This window comes from Myxocyprinus asiaticus, chromosome 5 (assembly GCF_019703515.2).
Source record: "Myxocyprinus asiaticus isolate MX2 ecotype Aquarium Trade chromosome 5, UBuf_Myxa_2, whole genome shotgun sequence".
Classification (NCBI taxonomy): Eukaryota; Metazoa; Chordata; class Actinopteri; order Cypriniformes; family Catostomidae; genus Myxocyprinus; species Myxocyprinus asiaticus.
The window spans coordinates 53,645,992-53,667,832 of record NC_059348.1 but is presented as its reverse complement, the minus strand read 5'-3'; the positions used below and the strand labels follow the sequence as shown (position 1 = coordinate 53,667,832).

Below are 21,841 nucleotides of genomic sequence, written 5' to 3'. Positions count from 1 at the left end.
GGGCCTGGGAAGCTCAGTGGTAAAGACGCTGGCTGCCACCCCTGGAGTTTGCGAGTTCGAATCCAGGGCGTGCTGAGTGACTCCAGCCAGGTCTCCTAAGCAATCAAATTGGCCCGGTTGCTAGGGAGGGTAGAGTCACATGGGGTAACCTCCTCGTGGTCACTATAATGTGGTTCGCTCTCGGTGGGGTGCGTGATGAGTTGTGCGTGGATGCCGCGGTGGATGGCGTGGGCCTTCACACGCGCTATGTCTCCATGGTAACACGCTCAACAAGCCACGATAAGATGCACGGATTGACGGTCTCAGACGCGGAGGCAACTGGGATTCGTCCTCCGCCACCCGGATTGAGGCGAGTCACTACACCACCACGAGGACTTAGAGCGCATTGGGAATTGGGCATTCCAAATTGGGAGAAAAAATAATAATAATAATCAATAATAACAAAGCAGATTTTTTTGGAAAAATCCAGTAATGCTTTACAAATGAAAGGCATTTCATCTCATTTGATTTAGTTGTAATTTCAAATTCGATGATCACAAAGTAAAAGATTAGATTATTCATGATACTTCTCGCATTATGTAACACCAGAGTGAAATAAATAACAGTGAAACATATAGCTCCATCTTGAATTTTTATTAAACGAGTCCCACTCTGTATTTTCACATTACTCCATGTTTTTATTAGTGATGTCCTGATAACATTTTTTTTTAATATATATGACTACTGATACTTCCTTTTCGCTACTCACTGATACAATACCTTTTTAAAAAAATGTGTATTCCATATTAACAGGTTATTTAAATTTTATAATCAAAATGGTGTCTAAATAAATGAATGAATTAAAACTTTAATCAAATGAAAATTGAAATTTTCAACATAATAATGTTTATTTTTATCAAATGTACTTTTATACACAGCACAATCCATAAAACAACATTGGATTTATTTTTATTAAATAAAGTGCTGCTTAATAGAGCATCACAGATGTGAGATATTGCTTAAATATTATACAAATACTATTTATTTATTATTATTATTAATAATAATAATAATAGTATTACAATGAACATTACATAACTATACAGTAGTGATATATTTGTCACATTTTTTTTTACATTTAAATTGAGCTTTTATTTTGGAGTGAAGCCCTTTCCATTTTTGTGTGTTTTTGACGATAGCTTCTCACTTCTGGAAAAGGTCACTACGAGACCCAGTGTGATTATTAAACTGCAAAAGACAGCTATTTAATTAAATGAATGTGTAATCTGTATGTGCCTCACACTACAAAGTGAATTAGTGCTCTGCTTAAGGTCATCTACTACTAACATGATATTTGAGAGTCGTGTAAGAGTCAAGAAGCTTTAATGGTATGTTATAGCAGCATTTTCACGAGCACGTGTACATGAGCTCAGTATCGGACCTGATTCTGATACCAGTGTCAAATTGGGACATCCCTAGTTTTTAAGTGTAAATAACACAAAGCACTTTGACCACTGATTTGCCATTTAAATATATTATCTAACGCTGTATAAACTGTATAGCAACCGTTCCACAGTATATCTTGTCAGTTGTCTCTATTCACCTGAAATCCACAGACAGCTTCACGTTTGACCCTGTCTGTGCACGTAATTACATTTCCATATTAGATCTTTGTAATATCTGCTCTCTGAGTTTGTCTTTGGTGTTTGCTTTTGTCTCGTGGTTTAGTCCAGTGCTGGTTTGTGCTCCGAGTAACATCGCTGTGGACCAGCTCACAGAGAAGATCCATCAGACGGGACTGAAGGTGGTTCGTCTGTGCGCTAAGAGTCGTGAGGCCATCGACTCGCCAGTGTCGTTCTTGGCCCTGCACAATCAGATCCGCAACATGGACAGGTACAGACTTCTCATTAATAGTAATGAGGTTTCGACAGTAGACAGGGCTCGAAACCACTCGTGAGTTCTGATGTCTGTCTCTCTCTTCTGCAGCATGCCAGAGTTGCAGAAACTGCAGCAGCTGAAAGACGAGACCGGCGAGCTGTCATCTTCTGACGAGAAACGCTACCGAGCTCTCAAACGAACAGCTGAGAGAGAGCTGCTCATGGTACCTGCCAGAAACATTACACTGTGAAATTAAGATATTCTTTTGGAAAACCCTGTGTTTTGTTCGAGTCTGACGTTTTTATTTTCAGTGCCGAGTTTACATGGACAGTGAAGCACAATAATGTCTCAGCTGTTTTCGTTGGCACAGGAAAAGGAGGGATGTTTCTGTGTTAGTACCTGGTGCATTTTTTCTTTCTCCCTCAGAACGCGGACGTGATCTGCTGCACGTGTGTGGGTGCGGGCGACCCTCGGCTGGCTAAGATGCAGTTCCGCTCCATTCTCATCGATGAGAGCACGCAGGCCACGGAGCCTGAGTGCATGGTGCCAGTGGTGCTTGGGGCCAAACAGGTATGAGGCAGGAACGTTCACATCTTGCTCTGCACAGAATGAGAATGTCCCTCCCCCTAAAACCACCTGCTACAAAATAGCTTGGATATTAAATATACTGTTTAATATGTCCCACCCAAAACTTCTGATTTCAATAGGAAATAGGGATAAGGAACAAACTTCACTTGTCAAGCTGTTTAATAAGGTCTGCTTCCAATTTTGATATGATTTGATTCAATTCTGATTCATTTTGGAAGGTATGTATTTCAATTATAATGTCCATTTCGCTTAAATATGAAAGAAATTCTCTCTCAGCCAATGCTGTAAAATATGCAGAGAACCTTCTAACTTGGTACTTTCTGAAAATATTTATTTTAAAAGTTAACGTCAGGGCCTTAACCAGGGGTGGGGAATGTCAGGCCTCAGGCCCACACAAGGTCCGCGAGACCATTTGAGATATAATTTGAAAAGCAAAAAAATGGCCTTGATTCAATTAACTGTAAATAAAATAATGTTTAAAAATAATTTAAATGATAATGCAAAATATTGTATAATAGACAGACCTTTTACTGTTTTTTTTTCTTATGCATATAATGCATATGTTAATTTCAACCCACAATCAGAAATTGCAAGCATTTATATGGCCCGCAAATAATTTCGTAAATACTCCAATGGCCCTTAATGGAAAAGAGGCTCCCCACCCCTGGCCTAAACTATACAGTTCAATTGCTGTTAATTTAACAGATAATAAACACCACCACTAAAATTGACGTAAACTTTAAAGTAAAAGTAAAAGATTGATTTTTGGGATTTTTAGAATCAACATTGGGATTGTTCAAAGGATGATTGCGATTAATCGGAAAGTCAATATTTTTACCCAGCCCTATCTAACCCAATATAAATATAATCAGTTATTTCAGTTGTAATAGTTTTTAATATCTCTTCCACGTAACTGTGATGTGTTTTTAAAATCTTTTGTAAAAAAAAAAAAAAAAAAAAAAATGTAAGTGGTTGGATTTAAAAGACAACGATAAAAATGATTAGTTCAGTGTAAAATATCTGATCAGATGTGGACCATTTGGAGAAAAAAAACATTAGGACAATAGTTTTTTTTTTTTTTTGTGATTATCTATACCCAGCCCTAATAGTTTATAGATTTTGGACACATTGTAATGAGTCAAACCAAACATTTTTCTCAACAAGCAGTGAAAGGATCTCAGGGCTGAGCTTTTTCGTCACTATACTAAATTACTGCTGAGTAAAATCGGAACATTTATCAGCCAGTGGCGAATCACTGACATTTTTAGTCGCATAGTGCAAAATTTGGTTTGCAAATGCGAGTGATTTCCTCTCATAGTCGAGGCATGCTTATAGAGTAAGATCTTGATCTGGGGATTTAAGAATCGATATTGAGATCGTTCTTATGAAGATCACGATACATCGGAAAATCAATATTTTTACCCAGTCCTAAAGAGATAGTTCACACAAAAAAGAAAGTTCTGTAATAATTTACTCACCCTCATGATATCCCAAGTGTGAATGACTTTCATCAGCAGAACACGTTTGAAGAAAAATAGTAAAATATCTCAGCTCAGTAGGTCCTTAAAATGCAAGTGGATGGTGGTCCGACTTTGAAGCTCCAAAAAGAACTGACAGTCAGCATAAACGTCATCTATTTGACTCCAGCGGTTAAATTAACGTCTTCTAAAGCGACACGATCACTTTTGGTGCAAAAAAGATCAATATTTATGTACTTTTTAACAATAAACCATCGCTTCTGGTCAGCAGCAGTTCACGAGAGTGCCGAGTTCACACGGTTTCTCGTATGACGTATTTGCGTTACCATGTTATGGACGTAATCTCACGTTCTCCTCTCGGTTGAGAAATCCAGGATAAGCGCACAAACTCACCATTGTGACTAAAGAAACAGATACAAATACAGATCTAAACCAAAACCAACTAAGCTTTTGTACAGCATTCCTTCTCACTTGTAATCACTTGTCTGTGATTTTTGGAGCTTCAAATGTCTGATCACCATTCACTTGCATTTTACGGACCTACTGGGCTGAGACATTTTTCTATTTTTCTTCAAATGTGTTGTGGTGAAGAAAGTCATACACACTTGAGATGGCATGAGGGTGAGTAAATAATGAGAGAATTTTCATTTATGGGTAAACTAACCTTTTAAAACTATTGTAACCCTCAGCCTCTTGTGGCTTATTGCTTATTCTGATGAGTTCTGCCCATGATGACAATAACCATTTAATCCAAGCAAGTTGTCATTACTTTTTCAGTCATGTATATTTGTACACTGTATATGTTAGCACACACAGACATCAGACACATACCTGCAAACAAGTTGCCTATGCTTGTAGAATCCAAATATACATCACATTTGTCTAGATGCTGTATTGAAGTGTTCTGCCTGCTCTCTTTGACAGTTGATTCTGGTTGGTGATCACTGTCAGCTGGGTCCGGTGGTGATGTGTAAGAAAGCAGCTAAAGCAGGTCTGTCTCAGTCTCTGTTTGAGCGTCTGGTGGTTCTGGGCATTAGACCGATCCGTCTGCAGGTGCAGTACCGCATGCACCCCGCGCTCAGCGCTTTCCCTTCAAACATCTTCTACGAGGGATCTCTGCAGAACGGAGTCACCGCAGGTATGCTCTCACAGCTCAGCGGTGTTTTATTGTAGATTTTTTTGTTATGGGCCCCTGATGGCCAGATGGTGATGCATTCAGATTTTGGTTGTATGAATTGTATTGTGTTTGTGTGCAATGTTAAATTTGTTCTGGTGTTCTACAGCTGATCGCATCAAGAAAGGTTTTGACTTCCAGTGGCCTCAGCCAGATAAGCCCATGTTCTTCTACGTGACTCAAGGCCAGGAGGAGATTGCAAGTTCTGGCACCTCCTATCTCAACAGGTACCATTTCTAGCGATGTGTTAATATATTAATGACTGTATTGGTGTCAGACTGTGTTAGCATTTTTTAAATATCTGCACTGGGCTGATTAGAAAGATATTGGAAGCAGATCACATCAGCACTTATTCAGACTTTTTCTATAAAAGATTTCTAATTTACTAATGCATTCATTTTTACTGTACATTTATAATGTTTTGATGCCTGATTTTGATTGTAAAATTCATTTTAATTCTCAATTTTACATTCAAGACAATGGTGAATGCTTATCATTTTTTGTTCTTCGAAAGAAAACCGTATTATCTTGCTAAATATGTATTTAAAAAATGCATCCTCAACCCTTAACACAACAATTAGATATTTGGGAACCAACATTTAGTGAAATGTTTCAATTAAGGTTGTTTTTTAAAGCAGGGGCTTTCGAACAGGGGTGCGGGGACCCCCAGTGGACTCTCAGAGTCACCAGAATTTAATGCTTTGGGGTTGTTTTGTAAAAATAAAAAAAAGTCTTTACAATAAGGGTGCACTTGAAATATGTTTTTAAATATAATAAAAAATAACAACATGTTGATACAGTATGTTGATAGATGCATGTCACAAAAATAACATTTGCATGCTTTTATGTGTTACGTGTTTGCTCTACAAGTAAAGGAACTGTTTTGCACATGTCCTGAGATGAGTAATAAAGAAATTCAAACTCAAGTTTTCATGATTCAGGATTTGTTTAAAGATTTGTGAGAGAATTGAATTCTGAGTACAATACTTCAAACCAAATCCTTGCACTCTTTATAATTTCTTTTATATATATATATATATATATATATATATATATATATATATATATATATATATATATATATATATATATATAATATTTTAATAAAATACAGTGGGGGGCGGAGGAATCATTTATCTGATTAATCGGAAAAAATAATTGCCGATTAATCGATTATAAAAAGAATCGTTAGTTGCAGCCCTAATAAACACAGATGTTTTATTTATATAAGGAACAAATATTATAGGCCCTTTTTAACAATATCTGTAGATAGAAGCTTTTTTCGTTAACAAAATATTCTGGCTTGACCCACATGCCCCAAACATTTTTGCCATCTGGCCCACTTGTCAATAGAGGTTGACCGATAGTGTATTTTGCAGATACGATAACTTTGGGGGTGGAAAAGGCCGATAACCGATTACTCAGCCGATAGTTTTTTTAAAATCGATCTATAGAAGAATACAATTATCTTTCTATTAAGAGCACAGACATTGAGGCTGCAAAAAGAAAAATTCTCTTTTATTGTGCAACCCAAATCCCAGTTATAACCAGAAAAATTAAGATCTGATGTATCAATCTGATAATTAACTATCAAGCCTAAAAACACTTTGCACATTTACAATGCTCAATATACTGTATTTAAGTACCAAAATAAGCTTTTTATAGCCTATAAATTCACCAGTTGAAGAGTTTTGTATGTATATATTTAACCAGATGAGATTTATTAATATGGAATAAAAAAAAATCGACAACTATCGGCAAATTTTTCCCGATAACTATTAGTTCCGAAAAGCAACTATAGGTACCGATTAATCGGTAAAACCGATATTTTTGTCTACCTCTACTTGTCGATGAAGTTGAATATAGCCCTGGTTTATGTACATACACCACAACAGATTTATATATTTTTGGTTCAACCACAGTGTAATTTCCAGCACATCTGTTGAATAGAATTCTGTGTCAGAAATGACTGGGATGGAAATGGCTTTTTTATTTATTTATTTACATTTAAAAAATAAAATAAAATGGGTGACTGCTTTGTGTTGCTAAGGCTGATTTCAAGCTTACATTTTATTTATCCTAAATACACACAATTAAATAATATTTTCAGACTTTTTGGGAAGAAAAAAAAGAAAGTTGACATCTGTTCATTTTGATGAAAATCAACTAACCCCTGGGACATGAAATGGTCTGAAATTGAAGAAACGGCTTAAATGATTTTTTGTGCTATTTTGTATATATATATATATATATATATATATATATATATATATATATATATTCTCCTTTATGGGAAAGGATATTTTTTTGTATGAAAGTATAATAAAAAACAAAAACGGGCAAAGCAGTATAGATTTATAATATTGGACATAATATTGGATGTCGACAATAAAGTGAAATAATAATCAGTCAATTCCTGGATCATGCATCATTAACAATTTCTTGCCATTTTACATTTCCTCTGCATTCAGGACTGAAGCTGCTAATGTGGAGAAGATCACCACGCGTCTGCTGAAGGCCGGAGCCAAACCTGATCAGATTGGCATCATCACACCGTACGAGGGCCAGCGCTCTTACCTGGTGCAGTACATGCAGTTCAGCGGCTCACTGCACACCAAACTCTACCAGGTACAAACACCATTCAAACATCCCTACAGCCCAAGCAGTTGAATCAAAATCATTTCTGAGGCCTTTATTTGGATGTGACCCTCACTGTGCATTTGTATTGGTCTTTCTGTGTCTCTACAGGAAGTGGAGATCGCCAGCGTGGATGCCTTCCAGGGCAGAGAGAAAGACTTCATCATTCTGTCTTGCGTCAGAGCTAACGAACACCAGGGAATCGGCTTCCTTAATGACCCACGCCGTCTCAATGTGGCGCTTACCAGAGCCAGGTAACGTCAACATTACATGCAGATCCTTTCACCTGCTGAAATGTGTACGAGACACACATATATGTTGGAAATCGGTTGCCTGGGACAACGGTCAAATATGCAGTTTTGCAGTAATTGACCAATTCGAATCAAGTATAGCTGTCTAATAAGCCCTGATACACTGCTATCATTTTGGTGACTGTGTATATACTGTGCATCCCTTTCTACAGGTATGGTGTGATCATTGTGGGCAATCCTAAAGCGCTGTCTAAACAACCGTTGTGGAACCACCTGCTCAACTACTATAAAGAGCAGAAAGTTCTGGTGGAGGGACCACTGAATAACCTGAGAGAGAGTCTCATGCAGTTCAGCAAACCACGCAAGCTCGTCAACACCATCAATCCTGTGAGTATAAGACGTGCACACATAAATCTTCATATCATGGCTTTTCCTGGGTCTTCATTGGAGTTACGTAGACAGACATTGCACAAAGTTGGTCAAATTACATAATTGCAATTAATAATTTATGGACGGGATGTATTTTGTCACCCTGCGTAATTGACACTTTGGCAGTAATTCGGTTTGACTGACAGATTTTGCCTATTGACAGGTTTAAATGCTTTAATGTATTGTTGTCTGAAAAATGTTACTTCTACTCGCTATGACTGGTTAGTTATAGGGGTGTAAAATATTGTATCATATTGTATCGTTCGATATGATGCTCACTATACAATACCATATGTATTGTACGATACATAAACACATTATAGTGTAATTAAAACCAAGCAGCACTATATTGAGAGCTGCGGTACAGTCTCATCCCGCGAGAGGCAGCGCTGAGAACTCACAGGAAAACAGAGCAACACACTTACAGTACATAGGCGATAAGATCGATGACAAACAGCAAGTAGATTGTACTGTAGCGGTACAGCTTGTCGAATTTGCCAAACAACGGTGTCATGTCCTGGTGCTACAGTACATCAAACATGTAGTTTTATTAACGCCGACATCACCACGCAAATCAGTGGATTTGTGAGGCAAAAACAGAAGCAGTACTTTAACAGCCGCCTCTCCCAGCCGACACTGAGTGTGACATGCACAGCAAGAAAAAAAAAAGCACAATAAAAAAACTAAAACGGAAGAAACCCGTGATTATATGAGACTTATAATTATCTGCTTTTAAAAAAATACAAAATAATTTTTATTTTATTATTTATTTTATCCCCTTTTCTCCCAATTTGGAATGCCAGATTTTTTACAAAACCCTTTTCCTAACAGAGTAATTGTATTTTTACAGGGAGCTCGTTTCATGAGCACTGCCATGTATGATGCGAGAGAGGCCATGATTCCTGGATCCGTGTATGATCGCAGCAGCACCGGTAAGAAAACATGCACACATGTCTTAAACTCAACATGCACGCACTAGTTCTCATTTAGTTGACATTTAAAGTAAAACTCTGCATTATGATTCCATTGTTTCAATAAGAACTACATAAAATATACTTTTATTTGAGATGTAAAGCACAGGATACATTCAACAGAAATAACTCATCGCTCTTTTTGCAGGACGTCCATCTAATATGTACTTCCAGACTCATGATCAGGTTGGAATGATCGGGACGGGGCCGAACCCCATGGGCTCCATGAACATACCGATCCCATTCAACCTGGTCATGCCGCCCATGCCTCCACCCAGTTACCTGGGCCAGGTGAACGGACCGGCCACTGGTAAGAGAAAACCCCTAGTCATGTACAATGCACTTTTCATTTTAAAGAGTTTGTCATGGACAACCAGATTTTTCTTGCTCTTTTGAAACAAGAGTTGCATGTACTATATAGACACACTGCAACTTTAGAACGATAAACTTGCTGTCCAGTTCACCATTTATAGAAACTAAACTACAAAAATGTCTCTGAAATCTTTATTATTGTTCTTTTTGTTTTCTTAAACTACTTAGATCTTGCCATTGAAATAGCATTTGATGCTTATATAGAATTAAAAGTAAATAAATAAGTAAACCATATGACCACCTACATTTACATTTTAAGGCATGTCGAGTGACTGTCAAAAAGGCAATTGACTCTTTTGACTAAGGTGGGACTACAGCTCCATATTTGGCATTACAATTTCTCCCATTCACCTTTATATGACTAGGCCATCTCCTTATGTCACAGTTAGAGGTTAGCCAATCATAAGGTCATTTACATACATAAGTGTTAAAGGTACAGGAGCACAAACAGCCAGTTTGGTTCTAGTGTCAAAGAGAGGATGGGAATGTTCATGAAAGCTACATTAAGATGTTTTTAGTGCAAGAAACCTGACTCATTTTAACATATAACCTGTTTCAAAAAAGCTAAAAACCAACTACTAAACTAACAGAAAATGTTTCAAAAGTATTGAATATGGCCCCTGAAATGGTACTGAGTACTTTTAGGGATCTCACAGTCATGAAAAACCTGGAAATTTCCGGGAATAATTTGTTTTATTGTATTTTTAAGGATTTCCAGGTATAGATAAGTCACGGAAATTAATGTAAGCCTTGATAATCTTGGAAATGTCAAAAGTGAAGAATACATATTTTGCCTAAAAATATCTCAATAGCAAGGTTTTGCTTTTGTGTGAAGTAAAACTAGCAAACCATAGTGATTTCTGTTTTGTGAGTGAACTAGTTTTAAAAAATCAGTTTAGAAATGTACCGATAGTGGATTTTGCCGATACTGAGAACTAAGGTGGTGGGAAAGGTTGATAACTTATTAATTGGCCAATAGTTTTTAAAATCAAAAATGTTTTTTGTTTTTGTTTTTTTAAAATACAAAAGTCAGAAATAAACAAAATCCCAGATAACTTTTTTTGTGTGTGTGTGTGTGTGCGCGCACGCAACCAAAATCCCAATAATAACCAGAATTTTTTTTTTTTTCTTTAATAGATTTGGTGCGTAACATGGGACTTAAGTATAAACAAGCCAGGAATACACTTATGGCACTTTTCCACTGCATGTTATGGTTCGACTCGACTCTGCTCGCTTTACTTTTCTGAGCTTGCTTTTCCTCTGCAGTTTAGCGCAGCCTCAATGTGGGTGGGATTATCGGCTGATCGTCATAGTTGCGTCGCCCCATCCAGCTCTCGTTGGATCCTCTCCTCGGCGCCTAACGAGAGGAACGTCTGCACCTCGTTTTTATTGACCACAGCGTGGTTTTGCGCACAGCCATTTCTTTTTACAATTCGAAAGTCGCGTGAACGATTGATACTGCTATCGCTGTTGCTAACTTTAAAACTAGCGGGTTGATGTCCCGTGTCGCAAATCCAGTGATGCTGGTAGTGACGATTTTCTCTGACCAATCAGTGATCTGCAGGGTTTTGACATCACATTTAGTATCGGCTTGGCTCGCTTGGAACCTCGATCGAGGTGGTACTAAAAAAAAGTACCAGGTACTATCCACAGTGGAAAACCCCCAAAAAGCGAGTCGAGTCGAGCCGTACCGTGCCGTGGAAAAGCCCCAATACTTATTTTGAGACTCTTATTTTGAAATGAGAGACTTGGCTCCATTACAATGCTTTAAGTATTTATGAAATTAATGCTGTCGATTGAGCTTAACTTGTATTGAGTCCGGAACGTGCTTTTACAGATTTTTTTTTAATTTCATTTATTTATTTTTTTTAGTTTTTTTTTTTTTTAATTATTATTATTATTATTGCTGACGGGGCACGTTTCTATATAGACGCATTTTTCTTTGCATGCTCTCGCTTCAATTTAGAACACTGGATTTATCTAATCAAAATAACAAAATATGCATTGATGTGAAATATGGTTGAATAGTGTCAATGATGAAAGATTAAGATACAGCAAATCCCCACAAGGTGTCAGTTATTGTTTTTATTTCACTTTTAGAGGCTGCTGTTACACAGGAACACGGAGGAGAAATAAATAAAAAACTATCGGCAACTGTCAGCGTAGATGTTTGCTGATAACCAGTAGTTCTAAAGAGCAACTGTCGATACCGATTAGTCGGTAAAACTGATATATCGGCCTGCCTCTAGTGGGAAGTACGAGTACTTTAAAAGAGAGGTACAGAGAGACTGTTGGAAGGTTGTGGAAGGAGCAACAGGAGGTGAAGTTGCATCAAATCAGGAAAACAACATCAACATATTCTCTCTCCTTCTGTCTGCAGGTCGTGGTGCTCCTAAAGGCAAGACCGGAGGTCGTGGAGGTCGTCAGAGGAACCGTGGCACCGGTAACCATGGCAGCGGGCAGGCCAACATGTCGAGCAGTCAGGCCAGTCAGGATCTGGTATCTCAGCCCTTCTCTCAGGGTCCTCTGACCCAGGGCTACATCACCATGAGCCAGCCATCACAGATGAGCCAGCCTGGACTCTCTCAACCTGAGCTGTCACAGGTACACGCACATACTTCTACACTCAACACTGTTTCCTCATACATACACTTCGACACATTTTATCATTATGCTTCCACAACTTGTTAGCGAGCATTTGGAAACATAACATCTCTCTGAACATTTACATTTTACATGACAAATGTTTGACACTACAGACTAGTAATGCACCGATCCAATACTAACGTTTTTAACTGGGTCGGGTATCGGTCCGACAAGCCTGATCCGGGGATTAGATTCTCAACTTGAAGGCGGGAGCGGACGGTACCTCCAATGAGTGGTGTGTGGGAGCGGGCGGTCAGACAAGAGCCTGAAATTTCCAATGTGTATATCTCTTTTTATGTTATTAATTAATGAATGAAAAAAAAACAAAACAATGGTTATTATTTTTTTATAACAATAAACTGAAAATATGACGTAAAAATGTGCACACAGCATGTGAATCAAATTATCCAACATTTAGAGCAGGCTATGCAGGTAGTCAGCGGCAAATTATAAGAACGGCAGAGCAAAGAGTGGACACACTGTCATCAATTTAGTGTAAAAAACTCAACCTCAGGCAAGTCAGATGGGCATCAGATCACACGTCTTCTGATAATAGCAATAGCAGTTCTTCAATAAAACGTTCTTTGTGTACACTTGTTGTCTATTTGAATGGCTTTTGCACTATGTGGGAAAACACATGCAGGGTTGCAGTCCCGCGCTGACCTCCAATTGTGTGTTTATCATGTTTATTACCAACAAGCTCCATTAATGGCATAAAAGAACTGTAAAGGCACTGCTAAAGTAGTCCATTTTACTCGTGCATTATATTTAAAGGGACAGTTCACCCAAAAATGAAAATTCTCTCATCACTTACTCACCCTCATGCCATCCCAGATGTGTATGTCTTTCTTCTGGAGAGCACAAATGGAATTTTTAGAATAGCTCAGCTCTGTTTGTTCTCACAATGCAAGTGAATGGTGACCAGAACTTTAAAGCTCCAAAAAGCACAAAGGCAGCATGAAAGCAATATATATGACTCCAGTGGTTAAATCTTTATCTTCAGAAGCAATGTGATAGGTGTGTATGAGAAACAGATCAATATTTAAGTCCTTTTTTACCATAAATTCTCCTCCCTGCCCAGTAGGTGGCGATATGCACGGAGAATGTGAAGCACCAAAAAACAAAAGAAAGTGAAAGTGGAGATTTATAGTAAAAAAGGACTGATCTGTTTTAGACCCACGCTTATCATATCGCTTCTGAAGACATGGATTAAACCACTGGAGTCTTATGGATTACTTTATGCTGCCTTTATGTGCTTTTTGGAGCTTCAAAGTATATATAACTATAGTGTAATAAGTATAATATAAAGTGGATTCACACTTTGTCTTCCCCTAATTTTATTATTGTCAATAGCTGTAAATAATGGTTAAGTTATGTGTTATAGGACCATGTTGTGTTTATGCTGAATTATTAACTTGTTTTCTGTCTCTTTGTGAAACAGGACAGTTACCTGGGGGACGAGTTCAAATCGCAGATGGATGTGGCGCTCTCGCAGGATTCCACCTATCAGGGTGAACGGGCATACCAACACGGAGGAGTGACTGGACTCTCACAGTACTAGAGTGTAAGACAACACTCGCATCTAAAGGCCTGTTTACACCAAGAGTGATGCAAATCACAAGAAATCGCACCAAAATCATTTAGCTCTAGTGCAAAATGAAGTGAATCACTATAATGCAATGCATGTATTAATATGTTAGTAATGATATTAGGGCAGGGTAAAAAAAAAAAGTTGATTTTCGTATTAATTGCGACCATTATTTGATCAATCCAGTTATCGATTCTGTGCCGGGGTGCTCATTGGGTCGATCGCAAGGCAGCCACTGGTTAATCTAGTTAACAGGCCAAAAAGAAAAGAGTATAGAGAGAAACCATACAAATAACGAGTATCTTAAATATCACTTTTATTTCCTCATTTCGGCTCCCGCCCGCTGTTTGACTGATTGACAGGTGGCATATGTTTGTGTGCTGTATGTGCGCGTGAACTGAACGCAGAGTTGAGGTAATGCAGATACGTGCCTAAACACTAAAATACACTTCAAAGTGTTGTGAAAATGCCCATCTTGGTGAGGTAGCAGATTTGTATCTAAATGTCAGACTTGAAGTATAAATGCAGCCTAAGACCCTGTTTACACCTGGTATTAAGATGCGTCTCGGGTGATCCGATCACATGTGGTCAGGTGGGACACATAACTGTTTACACCTGTGATTGTGTGACTTGTGATCGGATTTTGAAGGGAGTACATCAGTCACTCTTTCAGTGTGTTACTGCATGACTTAAGCACAACAAATTCAGAAAAGACAAAGCGTGAAAAACAAACGGCACACTGTTTCTCCCAGATGCATCTGAAATTTAATCGCACAAAAGCAACATTTTGAGCAGATTTATCCGTTATTTTAGTGGATTACCTGTATTAACCTGAGCTGCAGATGTTCATGTTTCTCATAATTGTCCGTGCATGCTGATATCAGACATATTGAAGAAAATCTGTGAAGTTCTTGTGTTTTTTTTTTTTCCTCCTCAATTTGGCATCCCAAATTCCCAATGCGCTCTAAGTCCTCGTGGTGGCGTAGTGACTCACCTCAATCCGGGTGGCGGAGGATGAATCTCAGTTGCGTCTGAGATTGTCAGTCCGCGCATCTTATCATGTGGCTTGTTGAGTGCGTTACCGTGGAGACATGGCGCATGTGGAGGCTCACGCTATTCTCCGCAGCATCCACGCATAACTCCCCACGTGCCCCACCGAGAGTGAGAACCACATTATAGCGACCACAAGGAGGTTACGCCATGTGTCTCTACCCTCCCTAGCAACCGGGCCAATTTGGTTGCTTAGGAGACTTGGCTGGAGTCACTCAGCATGCCCTGGATTCGAACTTGCGACTCCAGGGGTGGTAGTCAGTGTCTTGCTGAGCTACCCAGGCCCCCCTGTATCTGCCTTTTTAAATTTTACGATCAACCGCTCGTAACCGGCAAAGTTTAATCTCTTGTTTTAGCGCAGCGATTGATTGACAGGTGAGGGATGGTGCTTCGGATTAGCGTTTACACCTCAAATGCACATTCACATGTTGTTTTTGTGATCGGATCTCAAAACATTTTAGACCCTGTTTAGACCTGTATTTAGCGCTGACCATGTGATCGGATCACCCGAAAAGCATCTTAATACCTGGTGTAAACAGGGTACAACAGACCTGCCGTTTTGTGGTATGACATTAATATTAATCAAACAATAATAACAAGAAAATGAGAAAACCACTCACTGTTCTTGGCTGGATAACTTTAGTAGCTTTAAAAAGTATGAATGTATTATAATTATACTGTGAAGAACAGTAATTAAAGTAGTTTTATGTTACATTTCATTACTTTTTTCAATTTCTGAATGTTTACTTTAATACTTGATACTGCTGTTACAAACTTCAATTTGTAATTTCTTTGTTCTTTATTACTGACTGTTACTTTTCTTGAATAATTACTTGATACAATACTTACTACTAATATTTGAAGCAGTATTTACTCTAGTATTTTGTTGTGGTATCGAAATAGATATTGAGAATTGTTCAGTTGCTTTCATATGTGAGCAAAATGGACATTACAACTTAAATTTACCCAATAGTGGTCAACCAATATGGGTTTTTCAATGGCTGATATCTAGAGAGCAGGATGGCTGATATAAATGCTGATAAACATAAAATTTAACAACAGCAAATCAGAAGTACTCAATTTATAAAGTGTAACAAACACAACAGAGTCTCTGTTTTCAAGGTATTTTCTTTTCAAGTTTATGCAAATTTGGTTAAATATTGCATAACTTGAAAATAAACAACGTAGAAAACAGTAAGTGTTGACTATCCATTGATTAATCTTGGACTGTCACCATTGATTGATTTTAATTTGATTACTTGGTTAAAAAAATTCCTCCATTACAAAACTGCCGAATCGACAAATTGAAAATAATGCGGAAGTGACAGTCCACAGACGAGGGTCCGAACACATACCACATGTATGTAGCACAAGTGCAACAATACCCGCAGCTGCTGCAGCTCAACACGAGAGAAAAAATATCTCTCTGATTGACGCGATTTTTGCAAGTAAGTGAAAACAACAAACAAATAAAATGGCTTTTATATCGCCATAAAATAGTTTAACCATGTGTATAACTCATTCTCAGTAAACAAGATTGGTGGGAAGACATTGTTTCCAAAAAGATAAAATATTTTATATCCATGACCCGTTTTCCCATATTTGAGTTATAAACAGAAATGGGTAGATCGTTTTTGAACTAGGCAAAGAAAAAGTAGATTTTTCATTAAAAAAAAAAAAATAAATAAAATGTTGGGCACACCTGAGAAGCCAATCTCTGTCAGCTTGAATTGTATAACATTTTTATATTATAGATCTGCTTTGGGTGTCTGTTGGCTTTAGATATTGTTTGCACAATCGTTTTTTTGTTGTTGTGATTCAATTGTCGATTACATCAAAACTTTGGCTTATGAACGCATTTTAGGCAAACATGACTTCACCTTGACAACTTTATACAATTTGGGTTATTAGATCATTTTTCCGATTAATCGTCAGGATAATAGCTAGACTACTTAATTACCAAATTAATCGATAGTAACAGCCCTAGACTATTAGGTTTTGAAACTGACACAAGGGAAAGTTAACACTTCTGTTAAGTGGCCATGTGAATATGGTAATCTGTTAGTGCTGGGTATTGATACAGATTTCCCAATTCAATTCGATTACGATGATTATTAATGATAGACCGATTAATCAGCCATTATTTGGCAACGGCCAATTAATCGGTCTATCACTAATACTCAAATTAATTGGCATCGAATCGAGGGCTTGTGAATCGAATTGAATCTGGAAATCTGTATCAATACCCAGCTCTAACAGCTGATAAATATTGTGCTACATAGATTTATCGCTATAGCCATATCGCTGCTTTTGCTGCCACTTTAGCTTTTATATGTTGCCTTCAACTGTTAGGGCTGCAACTAACAATTATTTTGATAATCGAATAATCTAACGATTATTAGAACGACTATTCGGCGACTATTGCAACGATTAATAATTAGATTTTAACTGATTATTCAACTTGTGCCCCGACTTAAAAGGTTGTATTAAACGTGCTTACTAACAATAAAGAGGACAAAATCATCTTTTAAAAATACCTCTAAATGACATTCACTGAATTAAAGGGAAAAATAGTTTTTAAATTTAATTCAGTAAAAAAATAAAATAACTGCAAAATCCTGTTGTTATCAAGTGTTTTTGTCTTGTTTTCCATTTAAAATGGTCTAAAAATCCTTAAAACAAGATACATTTACTTGAGAAGCAACATATAAGATATTTAGGCTTGCTTTAAGAGAATGTATCATAAATATAAGTGTATTTTGTATATTAGTGTATTTTTTCACTTGGTTACACTTCAGCGAGTGCAGTAAAGACTAAATATACTTCTATTCAAGATCTATTCTCTAAAAGCAAGTCTAAATATCTTATATGCTGCTTCTCAGGTGAATGCATCTTTTTTTAAAAGGATTTTTAGATATTTTACAATATTTGTATTTTTAATATTATATTCAACATTCTCAGATAACAATGTTTTCTTCTGCAGTATAGCTGCTAAAGTAAATGTACGCTGTTTTAAAGGAGTTTTAGATATTTACATTGGAAAACAAACCAAAACTAAAAAAATCAAAAACGTATTTTGTTTCAGTGTATAATGGGGCGACGACTACCCTCTCTCACCTTTCTGTTCACTTCAATCCATCTTTAACTCACAAAAAAACTAACTCTCTCTTATTAATTATTTCCGATAAGAAATGCACAGTGACACATATATTACGATTCAATAAGTCGAGTCATCACATTATAATCTAGCTGCTTTAAGCGTGTGCATTTGAGGGATGAGTGTCCCGTGACAGAGTGTGAATCAGACGTGTGCAGTCTCAATCTCTCCCCTTTTAGATCGAGACATTCACATAACTCATAGAAGAGGCGCTGACCACACAGAGAAATGCCAGTTTCAGAGTTTGTAGTTATTTACATGATCTGCTTCCGTATTATTTGAACTTTATTAAAGGATTCATTAAAGAGGTAACTGTGAGGTGTTTCCTTTTCACGCAAGTTTTGCTTCAGTGGAACGGCAGCTCCGGCTCCACTGTATTTCACAACAAGAGTGCTTCTGTATTTACTTATTTAGTATTTTTGCATTATAATTCCCTCAAACTTTGCAATCTACATCACCTGAATCTGTTTGGAAAGTTTAGAGTGCACCTGGACTGTGATCTGTGTAATTCTTCCTCTCCTCAGTCAGAACTGCAGTGCTGCTCTCGCGCGTCATCATTAGAGTTTAATGTGATCTCATGTTATGTTAAATGAGATCAAACGACTATTCGACAATGAACATTTTTGTCGACAATTTTTTATTGTCGACATTGTCGATAACGTTGACTAATCCTTTCAGCCCTACTCCCTGTCTATCTGGAATGGCATTCAGAACACCTAACATCAACTTTTCTTCACTAAGCGAACAAAAATGACCTTTGTATTGAGAAAGCAATGTTGCTTCATCCAAAGGGGTCCAGTGTTACTTCCTGTATCACCAAATGCATGTTTAACACGTGTCAAGTTGGTGTAAACTGAATATCACTTCTTGACTGAATGGTTTTAGTGTAACACTGACGTTGGTGTTTTTGTATGTTTGTCCCGGCAGGTTGTTGGAACAGGAGCTAGGCCTGTGCTGAGCTTAGTTCATCAGCATTTTAAATATGGGTAAATATAAAAAAAGAACAAACATGGATGCCCGTTTACCACTGTTACAACTGAAGCACCATGGTGTGAGAGCAACAGGAGAGAATCAAACCAATCACAAGAGGGAGTGAAGCTGGACAGGACGAAAGAGAACGTGTAAGAATGGAGGGACAATCCACCATTCGTTGACGACGGGGAGAGGAGAGACGCAGTGTTCAGGAGGAGACCACGAGATCTTCCATCTGCAACTCCGCAACGTGGAGGGCGGCGGCTCCCGGAGCGCAGGGGGGGCCCTTCCCAGCGTCCTCTCTCTCGCCTGGCTGCAGACGCCAGCCTCGGGCCTTGCCCTGCCAACCAGAGATGGAGCAAAAAGATGAAGTTCTCTTAAAACTACCTGCAAAAACCACGCTTGCTCTGTCGTCTCCACGAGCTGAGAGAGAGGGTGACGTATTTACAGTAATTATTAATGCTTTTCAAGCAGCTGATTTTTGGGAAAAGAAAAATTTCCCCTCAAAGTTGACATCTAACGTTCAGGTTCTGCCACCGAACATCTTTGCGAGAACATCTTTTGCATTTCGTATTCGCCAGAGGTCTCATCTTGAACCGAGGTGCTAGGATGCTCTGAAGATGGATTCAACTTTGAGGAAAGTTTTGGGCCTGAAGTCTGGGAGGGTAGAGATTCCCGAATGGAGAGACCGTCGCATCCGAGTCGCTCTCCGTGAAGAGGCTCTCCTCTAAATGATTTAAAAAGGATAAAGGGGTAGTTTAAACAAATGGCTTTGGGGCTTTTTTTTTTCTTTTAAATGTTTGCCTCTTGAGAGCTGACGCAGAAGGGGTCGAGAGATCTGTCCTTTCTTATTTTTCGCCTTTCTTTCTAAATGGTTTTTGTTCAAGTAGGATAAAAGCTATGATGTAGAATTGCTTGATTAGATGTGGCTTCTTAATAATCTCACAGAAAAAAAATCACAATAAAAAAACTCCCTAAATGAGACCACAAAGACTCAGATTGTGCATTGGTTGGTCAAAACAAGTCAATATCAGGTTTAAAAGTGACACAACACCAACATATACACAGTAAGCCTCTCCCACTGCTATTCTGTCCAATCAGGATGACCAGTGACATCATATTATAATTATACGCATGCAAAAGCCTGAATCACATTAGTTAAAGGTGTGAAAAATGATGAATTGCACCTTACAGAAAGCAGTAAGAGATCGCCTAAATGAAGGACCTGCAGGTGAGATTCTTGCTGTTTTTGTGTCTGACTGTAGGAGGCGCTGTTGCGTACTCTTGCGTTATGATGATGTCGGTGAGAGTGGGTGGTAACAAACCGCCCTAGAGGAGTGTGTGTGTGTGTTTGTTTTTTAAAAATCCCTCCCTCATTATTGTTTGTGCTAGAATATATTTATGCTTTGTTTTCTCTCATATTTTAGTCGTATTATCCAACATTCATGTAACCTCTCTCTCGGTGTGGAAATTGCTCCTAATTTAGAATTTTTGGTTTTGGTTTTGAAGGACCCACTAAGAGTTTTATGGTCGCTTTTAACATCTGTTTTGACCGATGCCAGTCGCCTCAACTTTCTACTTTTACATTGGAGTGTTTATAATTGCTGTTACTCTACTGTTACCGACTGTTTGATATTTACTGAAGTACCGCCACTCTCGTTTTATAGCACTAAGCAAAGATTTGTTTTAAATCCACGCAATTTTTTTGCTTTCTATTTTTCTTCGCCCACAAGACAATCATGATCCGTTCGTAACCGATGCGAAGATTGCAAAAAAACATTGAGGATGTACGCGTTCTTTTCGGTGATGGCTATTCATGGTTTTTTCACGTTTAACCTCTTATTTAGAGTAACTCATAGTGAACTCAATCTTAAACTGCTTTATAGAGTGATTCATAGTTCTTAATGAGTTTAGTTTTCACTTTACATCAACTGTAAATATCAGTTAATATCGTAACACCAGCCAAATTGTTTCCCATTTTAATAACAATAAAACGAGGTCTGACGTGATACATTCAAAACATTGCCAAGGTGATCCGTAGTGATGTATTCTGGTTATTATCAAGAGTCTGTAGAAATGCTGCCTCAAGGAAATAATGAGTTCATCCTTATTTGTGAGGTCCTGAGGTCCTGAAAGTTGCATTTGAATATTAAACTTGACTTTATAAATGTTAGGTTGACACAACATACTGGTTGTACTATAGATTGATATACTACAACTTGCAATGAAGAGGAACACTGGGAAAATAAAGCCTGATAAGACATCAGGATATGAAGTATGACCCCGGATTATTTTGTTTTGTGGAAAGAACGATCACCCCCACAGTATGTACTTGTAATGTTACAAATAAATGTTGATTTCTTTCATCCAAAACAGTCTTGATTGCTTGATTTATGAGTGTCATATTCATGTACTGTGCAAACAATAAGAATGAAGCTTGAATGGGAGTTTCTTCAACTTTGGGCACTTTGAGCACGCCACCACGAGGACCTAGAGCGCATTGGGAATTGGGCATGCCAATTCTGTTTTTACACACTTTTATTTTTATGTTCACTAAAAATGTCCAAGAGTGTTAAGTACATTTCATGTCAGATTTTTGTCAGTTTTTCAGAAAGTCGTGAAAATTCCCACCACAGCCTCATTTCCACCACATCTCAAATTCTGTATTTTG

The 21,841-nt window shown here is 37.9% G+C and overlaps 1 protein-coding gene across 2 annotated transcripts in view; it reads left to right on the top strand.

Moving 5' to 3' along the window:
• The window catches only part of LOC127441438 (regulator of nonsense transcripts 1), a 45,247-nt gene extending 23,704 nt beyond the window's left edge, over nt 1-21,543 (top strand). For both annotated transcript variants that reach the window (XM_051698870.1, XM_051698869.1), the window contains exons 12-24: nt 1,708-1,872; nt 1,966-2,080; nt 2,284-2,427; nt 4,848-5,061; nt 5,207-5,324; nt 7,569-7,725; nt 7,846-7,988; nt 8,198-8,372; nt 9,265-9,346; nt 9,534-9,695; nt 12,138-12,361; nt 13,845-13,967; nt 19,126-21,543. In XM_051698870.1, the coding sequence (XP_051554830.1) occupies nt 1,708-1,872; nt 1,966-2,080; nt 2,284-2,427; nt 4,848-5,061; nt 5,207-5,324; nt 7,569-7,725; nt 7,846-7,988; nt 8,198-8,372; nt 9,265-9,346; nt 9,534-9,695; nt 12,138-12,361; nt 13,845-13,964 (1,819 nt within the window). In that variant the 3' untranslated portion in view covers nt 13,965-13,967; nt 19,126-21,543. The remainder of the gene's footprint in view (nt 1-1,707; nt 1,873-1,965; nt 2,081-2,283; nt 2,428-4,847; nt 5,062-5,206; nt 5,325-7,568; nt 7,726-7,845; nt 7,989-8,197; nt 8,373-9,264; nt 9,347-9,533; nt 9,696-12,137; nt 12,362-13,844; nt 13,968-19,125) is intronic.
• The last annotated feature ends 298 nt before the right edge of the window (nt 21,544-21,841 follow it).